The sequence below is a fragment of the Tachysurus vachellii genome, chromosome 7 (assembly GCF_030014155.1).
Source record: "Tachysurus vachellii isolate PV-2020 chromosome 7, HZAU_Pvac_v1, whole genome shotgun sequence".
NCBI classification, from domain to species: Eukaryota; Metazoa; Chordata; class Actinopteri; order Siluriformes; family Bagridae; genus Tachysurus; species Tachysurus vachellii.
Window position 1 is genome coordinate 12,603,641 of NC_083466.1, and position 12,216 is coordinate 12,615,856.

The 12,216-nt window shown below is 39.8% G+C and overlaps 1 protein-coding gene across 2 annotated transcripts in view; it reads left to right on the forward strand.

The window, feature by feature from the left end:
- Nucleotides 1-12,216, forward strand: part of dennd4c (DENN/MADD domain containing 4C) — a 47,101-nt gene that overhangs the window by 26,582 nt on the left and 8,303 nt on the right. Inside the window, exons 10-22 of one of the 2 annotated variants that reach the window (XM_060874381.1) lie at nucleotides 194-369; nucleotides 447-547; nucleotides 1,285-1,503; nucleotides 3,356-3,501; nucleotides 3,771-3,809; nucleotides 4,552-4,679; nucleotides 5,853-5,985; nucleotides 7,746-7,952; nucleotides 8,108-8,236; nucleotides 9,292-9,439; nucleotides 9,668-9,814; nucleotides 11,679-11,816; nucleotides 12,016-12,153. In XM_060874381.1, coding sequence (XP_060730364.1) covers nucleotides 194-369; nucleotides 447-547; nucleotides 1,285-1,503; nucleotides 3,356-3,501; nucleotides 3,771-3,809; nucleotides 4,552-4,679; nucleotides 5,853-5,985; nucleotides 7,746-7,952; nucleotides 8,108-8,236; nucleotides 9,292-9,439; nucleotides 9,668-9,814; nucleotides 11,679-11,816; nucleotides 12,016-12,153 — 1,849 coding nt within the window. Of the gene's footprint in view, nucleotides 1-193; nucleotides 370-446; nucleotides 548-1,284; nucleotides 1,504-3,355; nucleotides 3,502-3,770; nucleotides 3,810-4,551; nucleotides 4,680-5,852; nucleotides 5,986-7,745; nucleotides 7,953-8,107; nucleotides 8,237-9,291; nucleotides 9,440-9,664; nucleotides 9,815-11,678; nucleotides 11,817-12,015; nucleotides 12,154-12,216 lie in introns of both variants that reach the window. The other variant, XM_060874380.1, reaches the window with a different exon arrangement.

Genomic DNA, 12,216 nt, shown 5'->3' on the forward strand with positions numbered 1-12,216 from the left:
TGCACAACAATATGTAGAGTGCTCCAGTGAGCAGCAGTACTGTGGGTCAAAGCGTCTTGTTAATGAGAGGGCAGAGAAGAAGGGCAAGACTGGTTCAAACCGACAAGAAGGAATCAAATATTTGTTCTTTACAACAAGGTGTGTGATGGATAGATGATGGTTGAAATTTTCATTCATTTATCTCTCCTTCCAGATGATCTTTCCTTTTCAGTGGCAGTGTCCCTACATCCCTCTGTGTCCTCTCTCTCTGGCTGGGGTTCTGAATGCGCCCTGTCCTTTTATTGTCGGAGTGGACTCCAGATACTTTGACCTCTATGATCCCCCACCAGATGTGGTTTGCGTGGACCTGGACACCAACACTATCTACCTGTGAGCTCTGTGTAAACTTTAGACTGTTATCTGTTTATTTTTTTAATCAGTCTAATAACATTTTAATCTTTCTATAGGTCTGACGAGAAGAGAAACTCTAGCTGGAAGAATCTCCCAAAGAAGCCATGCAAGAGTCTGATTAACTCACTGAACAATCTGCACCACCAGATTAGTATTGGTAAGAAGGAGCTTTAACTTAACTCATCACCTAGAAGGACCTTAATCTTACAAATTCTCTTGCTAAATATGGTATCTGGGTTATGACAGGATCAGAGACTTAAGATCTGTGTAATGTTGGCTGCTGTTAATCATTAAGTAGTAATTGTCGGTAGAAGTAAGTCCAGGCTGACTGACTACTACTATTAGATCCAGGTAAATAAAATTCCTTGCTCACAAAAGTCCAGATAAGCAACTAGCATAAAAGAATGCTGATAAGAATGACTTTTTAATGCTTAACCACTGATTATTGGATTATGGCTATAAACTGCTTTGTTAGAAGCATTTATGATGTGTTTTCATTGTGGCACTACCGCATTTGAATAGTACTATAAAATTTTAAATGGGGAAAATAAACGTAGGTCTCTCTTTCACAAACCTTCAGTTTGTGTCATTAACCTTTCCTTAAACAAGCCATGTCATCAGTTTACTAATCAGACCATAGAGGGGAAATAAAAGGAAAATCAACTCTCTTTTCTGTCTCTAACTCTTTAGCTAATGTCTCTAGCCTTGTAGCTAGTCTCTGGTCCAATGCTGCCTTCAGATAAATATATGACATGTAATAATGCATGTGTTTACTCAGGCCGCAGTAGAGGATCCTTTATCGCAGTTCCCTTTATCGCTTTGTAAAATCAGTAGTCGTGCTGTATCAAGGCCTTCTAACTAATGTTTTTTAATTTTCTTTTTATCATTGTCTAGTGAGACGGACAAGCCCAGCATGCTCGGCTGTAGAGATGACCCCGATGGAGGCTGATTTTACATGGCATAAAAAGAAGACCGCCCTCGAGATGGAGATTCAAGAGGCATTTCTGCGCTTCATGGCCTCAATATTAAAGGGCTATCGATACTACCTCAAACCCATCACCGAGGCGCCCTCTGAGAAGGCGACTGCTGCTGACTCCCTCTACGATCTGCAGGGTAACAGAAAACTCATTAACCAAATCTCATGTAGTGAATTTAGATGTTATACACTGTAGTTGCTGTCGCTGTTGTTGTTTAGAAGGCAGGAGAAATCTTTTAGATAATAGTGTACATAGTGTGTACAGTACTGAGGTGTTTTTTTTTTTTTAAATGTACACTGTGCTGCCAAAGGGATGTGGACACCTAATCATTACAACCATGTGTGCTTGTTGAACGTCCTATTCGACATTTAGTCTCCCTTTACTGATAGCCTCCACTCCTCTAGCAAGGCGATTTTGGAGTGTGGCTGTGGGGATATCGTCGCTGTCGGGCGGAAACCTTGTATGTCCAAATTTGGTCAATTTCATATTTTTTCACATATCGATGCTATTGGTCAGTCCCCACGTGGGTCTGTTATTTTTACAAGTTATTAACCAATCTAAAGTCTTGAAAATAGCTTGAGCGCAAATCTCTTAACTCCATTGGACACTTCAACTGTCCACCTCTAATTTCCTGAAAAATAACGGTTTTGGAGATACGAGGATTCCGCCCGACAGCGACGATATGCTCATTCAACCAAGAGTATTGGTGTAATGTCTGTGATTGATGTTAAATGAGGAGGTCTGGGGTGCAGGCAGTGTTCCATTCATTCATTCATTCATCTTCTACCGCTTATCCGAACTACCTCGGGTCACGGGGAGCCTGTGCCTATCTCAGGCGTCATCGGGCATCAAGGCAGGATACACCCTGGACGGAGTGCCAACCCATCACAGGGCACAAACACACACACTCTCATTCACTCACACACTACGGACAATTTTCCAGAGATGCCAATCAACCTACCATGCATGTCTTTGGACCGGGGGAGGAAACCGGAGTACCCGGAGGAAACCCCCAAGGCACGGGGAGAACATGCAAACTCCACACACACAAGGCGGAGGCGGGAATCGAACCCCGACCCTGGAGGTGTGAGGCGAACGTGCTAATCACTAAGCCACCATGCCCCCTGGCAGTGTTCCAGTTTATCCTAAAAATGTTCAGTGGGGTTGTGGTCAGGGATCTGTGCAGGACCCTTGAGTTTGTCCATACCAACCTTGGCAAACCATGTCTTTATGGTTCGGGCTTTGTGCACAGTGCCACTGTCATGCTGGGACAAGCTTGGGCTTCTTTGTTCAAGGGAATCATTTTACAGCTACTGTATACTAAGACATTCTGTACATGTCTTAAGAATGTGGCAGCAGTTCTGAAAAGACACACAAATATGTGTAATTGTTGTGTCTGCATGATCATGGCCATATTGTGAAAGCAAGATACTGGATAATATAATGTCTGATCAATCAATAATCATGCAATTGTATATCAAGTGTGTTGGTTCTGTTTCGTTCTGGATCACTGCTTGGCCCTAATTTTCCAGGCAGTGATGATGGTTTTGATACGGTTGTCTGTCTCTCTTCTCAAAAACAAAAATATCACATTTGCAGACAGGACTGATTGCACTAGGAATCGTTTTTAGCAGACTTACAAATTGTACCGTTTCTGTTTCTTTACTAAATGTAGATTCTTTCAAAGCATTCAAGGGTTTAAATTGGAGTGACTGAGTGAATTGGTCTCATGAAAAGCCCAATCAGGATATATTTGGAAACCTGGAATTATGAAATCCATATGCTACTGATGTTCTGTTATCAGATTTAAGAAGCTTGTGTGTCATTTGAAACCTTTAGCCTTCTTGATGGTGCACAATAATATATCCATATAGCTCTGCAGGCATAGTTTGATAGTGACTCTGTTCATTTCCATTGTTGATATCTTGTGCAACACTACAGCTCTTAGGCCACAAAGTAGTGTTGACTGTTTTGCTCTTCTGCTTCAGGGTTTTTAAAAAGTCGGGATCGTGCTAACCAGAAGTTCTACTCCCAGCTCACCAAGACTCAGTTATTTATTCGTTTCATAGAGGAATGCACCTTTGTCAGCGACAAAGATACTGGCTTGGCTTTTTTTGACTACTGCATTGAAAAGGTACACACACACACACACACACACACACACACAGTCTGCCTTGGCACTTCAAACTGTCGTTGCCTCTGGCAACAGACATCGATTTTACCCTTCACACTAAATCTGCACATTGCACCCTCTCATATTTAAAAAATAAATAAATAAAATTAAAAAACATTTTCTTTGATTAGTCACAGCTAGTAAACAGGGTTCCTTCTGTAGTATGATCTATAAACCACCTTTATTTGTTTCCTGTAATTGAATTTGTTTCCCTCTTCCTTCTCCCATAGCTTTTCCTGTCTGATAAAGGAACAGACAAGGGCACAAAGGTGGGCCTCATTTTCCATGTAAAATTCCTGTACAGCACTCTTCATTACCATCATTAATCTGACCTGGTTGCTCATTTGGCTCTTATGTTTCTCAAGAAGGCAAAAAATAAAAATAAAAAATTGCTAGAGGCTGGAGGTGTAAAGTTTGATAAGTGCAGATGGTGTTAGAAGAAGGAAATGCCTCTTGCTGCTGAACTGAGCATGGTGGTTGTGTCAAGCCTGGTAGAGCCTCTCGCAGATGTAACTGGCTCCAGATCAGTTTTTACAGGAAGATTAAGGCCAGATGGCCGTTGCTGTTCATATGCAGTACCATCAGTTTAATGGATTAAATTATTAACTCTGCCATCTGCTGTTGAAAATGTTGGCACATTGATAATCTGAACACGTCAAGCTATTCAAGACATGGAAAGTCCCTGTGTGTTTTGGGGGAATTAGTGATCGTTATATCACCAGTCAGTAAAATAAATATTGTTATGAGATGCAATAAATAAAGGCATAGTTTTTCTTTTGACCAAATGTATTTACTTGTAATACATTTCAAATTGTTTAGGAGATAATTTAATGGTTTTTAGATGACCTCAGTTCTTAGTGTTAGTCTTAATGTTTTCTGGAAAAAAGTGTTGAAATTATTATAATTACTGCATTGTAAAGATGAACAATATCTTAGCAAAATTAGATCTTGGAGGAAATGGCTTGATGTTCTTGGAGCAGCTTTGGTTTAACTTCATACTCTTTCTTGCAGGTTGAAGGAGAGCTGTCAGAAGACACCAGGCTGGTAGAGCTGGATGAGTCTCAGAAGAGCGAGCACACTGTCTTTGTCTTGCCCCCAGAGCCCCCAGCCGACGGCTCAGATCCGCCTCCAAAATATTGGTTTGTGTTTAGCACACACTCGCACTTTTCATTCAAATTGCAATTACAATAACAATAAAAAATGACAGCCGTTTGAAATATTGAGTATAGTGGTTTATATAGCCATTGATCTTGTTTTGTGTCTACCTGAATAGTATACGAAGGCTCTCAGATCCATTAGCACAAGGCTAGGGCCATCTGTTTTTATGCTTTTCAATACCTTAGGGTCCTGTAATCGGGTCCATGCCAGCCTTGAGCCAGATCGGCTATGGTTAGCGGATTCTGATGCACGTTGCTCAACTGTTTGCTCTGCGGTGACTGTGTTTTTGCTCACCATTTCTCATAGCAGTTTTGTTCCTGGCATGCTTGGTATACTGCTATTCCACAGTCTCCATTGTGCCAAGGGGAGACAAGCAATCCCAAGTATTCATGCCAAGTCTGGGTACATTTGTGACCCATGTACCCCTTTCTCCAGTGCACTGAGCTAGTTACTGTTTTTTTCTTTTTGTTTATTACTCTTGGTCAATTTTAAACAGTAAATACTGTCCCTTGTTTATGATCAGTGTTTGTAAGTCCAGGTAACAAGTATTGTGTCAATGTTATCCATTTATCCAATCACATTCCCTCACCTAGCACTTAATTAGGAAAATTATACTAATGTTCCATGTTGACAAGATTGCATCAGCATCAAGTAAATTCTTGCAGATTTTCCAGGAGCACTTTCCATGCGGCAGATCTCCCGTTTAACAACATTACAAAGGTGTTGTCCTGAATTCAGGTCCAGTGACTAGGAAGGTCACTAAAGATCACTGAACTCATTGTCATGTTAATCTGGACAACTTTGACAGGATGCACATGGTCAGCACCAATACTCAAATAGGTTGATTGGTTGACCTCAGATAGGTTGAAATAATTGTTATTAACAGACCCACACAGCCTGGACTGTTCACACAAGGCACGTCTATGGATTCATGATGCTGGCACCAAATTATGATGTGAAAATTACTAGAACCTACTGACTGTGTCTACAAGATGATGTGTATTGCAGTGCTGTCACGTGATTGGCTGATTAGATCATTTCGTGAATGTGAAGGCATACAGGTTTCTATTAAAGTACTCTGTGAACGTAGATAATGTTCTTTGCTTTTTTTAATATTTGATTTTCCCTATGTTTATTGGGAATCTATCCAACAGCTACAAGAGCTTTCCTTGTTTGCGGCTGGAGTTATTCGATCGCCCGGTACAGTTGAAGCCAGCACTCAGCACTAGGGCTGCAGGAGCCAGTGTGTCCAGCAGCCCTGCTCTCCTGGCTAAAAGAACCAAGCAGGTATGACCACAAAATGCACACCATGCTATGCTGCACAGTAGTCCATTACACCAATAATGCGTTATGAAGTTGCTGTGTCATTCTAGATCATCTTATTGTTCGACTCAGTGACTTTCTGGCTACTAATGAACTAGAGTCATTTCACAAGTGAGGCTGCATACCTAGTAATCACACACCGGACGTGTGACCAGAGTAGATGCAATGTCTTGATGAGTATTCATACTGATGACCGACAATTACATTTACAGAATGTCACATTGCCCTTTTTGAGGGATTAGATGTCAGTTATACAGTAACTGATTGCTTAACATGAAGAAATTAAAAATAAATAAATAATCTATATATATATATATCGGGCCAGAGGTTTGGGTGAATCTTATGTTACTCCCTGGTTACTTTACAGCCTCGCCAGAAATTAAACAGAAATTAATACCAAATCAACAACTCCGTGATCTTTAGAGAAGAGAGCAATCTTTCACATTTTTCGGCAGATTTGGGTTAAGTTGTGTTATTTGAAAAGAAAACTCTTCAATTAGAATCTGAAAGTTTTGAAATAATCTGCAGCTAAAATCAAGCACAAACGTGTGAAATACTGAAGGGACTGACTTTCACCGGTCGTGCTCATGAACCGACTTGTACTGTATTCACAATAGAAAAATGTACTACACAACATCCAGAAGTACATTAATGAAGTACAACATCACTACCGCTGCTGATCTCATGTTGTTATATTGCTCATGTTGACATTATTGACAGTTGAGCCTGGCTACAAATTCAGACAGGTGGAGTTGCTGGAGTAGGACAAAACCTTTTGTTCCAGGTGCGAGTCTGTATTTATTTTGGTTCGTACATTCAGCTGGTAATGGATCAGTGATTCAAATGTTTGTGCTTGACATCATGAGCTATACTTCTGCTTTGACACACCCATGCACAATCTGGCCAATGGTTTAAGCTAACAAGGTTTAACAGAAGGTAAAATCAGTAAATAGTTCCAGTTCATGTGCTCTGACGGAGGCATTTAAACTTTAGACTGATGCTGGAGGTGTTCATTTTAGAAGGAGAGCTGTTAACTTTTAGAAATGCAGACTGAAACAGTGTCAGTACACACCTAAATATGAGGACAGCACATATGTGCTTAGCATTCCCCCACCCCAGCTTGGGTGATTGGTTACCATTGTTTCTTTTCTCACCTTATCTTCCCTTCTGTCAACCACTTTAAGCATCTGTACATGTTCAACTCAACACGGAGGAAGACGACCTAAACGCAGGTGGACAGAGTTCTATCTGGATTTGTGTAGATTTGTTCGACTGTCTCCGTTTGAACACAAACACAGCAGCTAGATGGAGCAGCAGGTTTTATTGATATATTGAAAGACAACGAATTCTACATCAGCAACATGTGTCTCAGTGTGTAGATCTCTCGGGTCTCTGAATTGTTATTTTTAGACCATTGTTGAACAAAGTAAAGCGACTGCACTACATTTACTGTAGACCTTTACAAACACAACATACTTATATTATTGGGCAGGGACTTAAAATTATATAGAGGACTTGGTGTATGTATGAATTAACCCCTTATAAACCAGTTTGAACTGGTAAAATAATCATCTTTTAACTCACTCACCAGGCTGCTTGCTGAGACAGGAAATTTGTCGGATTGAAAAGAATATTCATATTGGCTGCACTTGAATAATATGCATATTATAACTAATTACTGCAGAGCATGTTATGATATTCTGTCTCTGTCTTTCATATCTTAGGAAGTCAAACTGGCCTACAAGATGGCAAAACGCTTCTATAAGAACCCTCAGCTGTGGGCGAAGTGTCTGTTAAGCCACTGCTATAGCCTGTGGTTTATCTGCCTGCCTGCAGGCATGCGTTTGGCTCAATCCAAGCCCCATGCCATGCAGCAAGCACTTGATGTCCTGCTCAAGATGAGGAGCTCTGAGGTGGAGGTGCAGGATGAGGTGAGTTTAAATTTAGGGCTAAAGATTTATGTGAAATAATAAAACCCAAATTTGACATTAGTGAAAATTTTTTTTATGATCTAATACGTTGTATGTTGTCACTGATGTATGAAACGTGTTCTTGAATTGTAAAAGAAGGTTAATGTCTGTGGCAGGTGTGTTACCGTGTAGTAATGCAGCTGTGCGGTCAGTGGGAAATGCCCGTCATGGCCGTGCTCGTCCTAATGGAGATGAAGAAGGCCGGTGTTGAGGCCAATGCCATCACTTATGGATACTACAACAAGGTAATGAAGTGCATTCATGTCTCTAGCGGCTCAGGAAACACATTCACAGACTGCTATTTATAGACACTACAACGTGGTAACATACTGACACACGAGAACATAAATGGTGGGACATATTTATTTAATTGTATACACTGTGGGGCAAATACAACTCTTTCTAATGAAGCAAGAATAATTTCTGAACTCTGTCTAGAATTATTCCGATTTTGGTTAACAAATATCCAAATCCTATCCATGTTGTGCCTCATTTGAAATAAATAGCATTATGTTCACAGTCTATTGACTGATTTAATGCCATTTCTATTATTATCCACAGTTGCACATTAAATTTGCACATTGTTAATGTTATTGCTGCTGCTATTGCCATCTACTGTGGTGTTACATTTTTGCACATATTACAGAAATGTTGTTTTGCACATAAGTAATATATATATTATGTCAAAATTGTACACTTGTACAACTTTCTATAACAGTCTATATTTCTATATTTACATTGTCTGCTGCATAGTTTAATTTATTTATTTTTTTTTATATTTTTTTATTTTGGTTTCAAGTTTTTTTACTTAATTTTTCTATTTTACATAGTTTCTTTCTTTTTTTTTTTTTTTTGTACTTGCCGGACATTCACTGTGGACAGCAAAGAAAGAATTTAGTTGTAATGGGAAACGGAAAATACAAACAAATTGCCGTGCTGTACGTCAGTAAACACTGATGAGACGCTGCCTGTTCTCTGGTACAAATGCAGAAACAAAGTTTGAATTACAAAACATAGTAAACACCGTTTTAGCATTTACTAAAATTGGCTTGTTTAATATTCCACATTCAAACTTTGTATCAGCTTTCATAAGTCACCAAACAGTGTGGGTCATTATTGTTGGAAAATGTTTGTTTAGCATGAATCATACAGTGTATAAACTCTCCCAACCTTTTTTTTCCTGCCAAGGGGAAAATTTGAAAACCAGGATGTGTCACTATGTGGAAAAACATAGTCATGGCTACGCTGACCTGTGTGTGTGTGTGTGTGTGTGTGTGTGTGTGTGTGTGTGTGTGTGTAGGCTGTCTTGGAGAGCCCTTGGCCTAGTCGAAATCGCAGCGGCCGATTCATGTGGACCAAACTGCGGAACGTGGTGCGAGGGGTGGCTCAATTCAAACAGGCTGTGCGGGAAGAAGTACAGTCAAAAACTACTCCTCCTATTACAGCAGGTTAGAGGAAGATCACATGACTAGTATTAGTTATACAGGTTTTTTATGTTAAGTTGACCACTACCTTCCATGAGCACTGAGAATGGAAATTACTAACCCAAAAAAACTGTCAGTACATTATTATCCATGCATCGCTTGTAGATATTGGCATACAATGTGTGTCCTTAAAATATCCTTGTTCACTGATTATAATGCATGTTATTGACGACTGTTCTTGGTCTGCAGTAGTGTCTCTGGATGCAATAGCTGATGGCGAGGGAGACAGACTTAGCCACTGCAGTGCTGACAGCTCCAGTGAAGCTAATGGAGAAGAGCACACGCTGTTCTCACGTGGTCTGATTGTGGGAGACAAAAACGGGAGTCAGTGTAGCACAGGTAATGCCCAGCAAAGTAAACACATGCACACCTCATGCTTTAGTTTTCCTATTTATTGTGATACAACTCTTCTCTCATGATGTGCTAGTTTTTTCAAGCACATCATGAACCTCATATGCAACTTACCGTAAGCACATTTGTAAATTCTGTGGTTCACTAACACAAACTTTCCAATGGAGTATATTTATCAACGGTGTAATCCTTAATGTCAAAGAAATAATCTCCTAAAATATTCCCTTGCTTGTATACAACGATATACAGCAACAGTTATACAGCAACGTTGGCGCAGCAGCGACAAACACAACATCAACAATGGCGGGTGTTGCTTTACTATTAATGCTCATGGCTTTGCGAACCTACATTGGCATCCAAACGCGGTGAATCCTGATTTAAAATGATTTTAAAATGGCGCTCATGACGTTCTCTTTTGTCTTGTTGGTCACAGTAGCCCAGCCCCTGACACAAGCGGTTCTTAAGTCTAGACCAGCAATGTTTTTGTGCTACTTAAGAACCACTTTTCCTGGTTCAGAGCTGGTGCTTTGGGTGTTGAAAAAGAAAGAATTGATTTCAAATTAGGCGCTGGCTCTGAACCAGCACTCAAACTGCCTTGGTGGAAAAGGGGCAATTGTCTTTTTGAGAATTTTTTTTTTTATTTTTTATTTTTTATTTTTTTTATATTTTTTTTTATTTATTTTTTTTAGAATTGTAGATACAGTGATACCTCGAGAGACGAGTTTAATTCGTTCCGTGACCTTGCTCATATCTCAAATTGCTTGTATCTCAAAGCAATTTTCCCCATTTAAATTAATTGATATCCCATTAATCCGTTCCAGCTCACAAAATTCCACTCCAGTTGTTTTGTTTATGTGTTTTGAATATGAAAAATGTACAGTACCTGTATTTATAAATGACAAATATTGTATAAAAACATACAGTAATAAAAGAGAATGTTAAAAAAATAAACTGGTTTTACTATACGGAAGATGCGCACAGAGGTTGAGGGAGGAGTAAACAGGTGGAGGAGTTAGGAGGAGTTACACTTTCGCTTTCGTTCACTTACTCGCTACTGTACACTCTTAAAGCTACTTTACACTTAAATGGAACTTAACTAAACTTCACTAAAATTAACGAACTTAACTGAAATTCTCTTAACTTAATTGCTACAATTTCTGTTTTCTTTACATTAATTTTGCTTAATTTTCTTCATCGCTTTTCTCTTCACTTGTTTTTGCCTTTTTTGTCACTCTTTCCTCACTAACATCTTCCGGTCGTTTTAATAAAAACCTGTCCGGTCGGCATATCGGATGCGGTGTAGTCGCACAAGTTAAATTTTTTATCGGATCCAACGCTTAAAACGGATCCGAAAATTACGGATCCGCAGATGGTCGGCACCTCACGCAGCACCTTTGCGACTCTCCATAGGAAATGAATGACTTCCGGTTTATCTGCCGTCGTTTGTCGCGTGCAGTGGAAAGGCGGCTTTAACCGAGTGAGACGTGGGAAGCTGAGGCGGGGGAAACAGAGCACACGTGGTTGTTGGGATCGTAGTTTTGGCGGTGGCTCGGACGCTCGTATGTCAAAAACTTGTTCGTATCTATAGGCAAAAATTTGGTCGAATCACAGCTCGTATCTCAAAAAATTCGTATGTCAAAGCACTCGTATCTCGAGGTATCACTGTATTTTGCTGTGGTTGATGCTTTTATTATTAACTTGCTGAGGATTAGCTTGTACATGATTATATGGACTAACTGCAAACCCATATATCTGTCTAGTTTTCTACCAGGGCAGTTTTCTTCACCTCTCTGTTAATTTTAAATTGTAAATCATTATTTTTATATTTATTTTATTTATTTTTTAATTTTAGGAGGACAGTCTGACCAAGGTTATGGTTCTAAGGATGAGCTACATCAGGACGCTACAGATGCTTTTAAAACTCTAGCATTTCCTCTCTCTAATGACAACTTATCCAGCAAGAGCAAAACAGTAAAGAGTCAACAGAATGGTAATGCATCAGTCAGTTCTGTATTAAATCACTCTAATCGATTATTTGCCATTTGAAATCATCGTTATTTATAGCTTGTTTCTTGCTTCCAGCTCTGCTTGGTCTATGTAAGTGTTTTTTGAAGATGAGTTTTCTTTGATGTGTGTGTGTGTGTGTGTGTGTGTGTGTGTGTGTGTGCTTCTTCTCTGGTTCTGTGTAGTTGAGGACATTGCTGGCTCTGTGGATAGTGCAGTGGCTGTGTCAGAGCTTCCCAGTCCTGCTGAAATTACACCCCCTCCAGCCAGCATCGTCAAACAGTCCAACAGCATTGACACGTCCATGTGTAGAAAGGACTCTGGTAAGCCTGATTTTTAGATGTATGAAAAGTGCAATAGGAGCAACTCCAGAAAGAATATAAAAT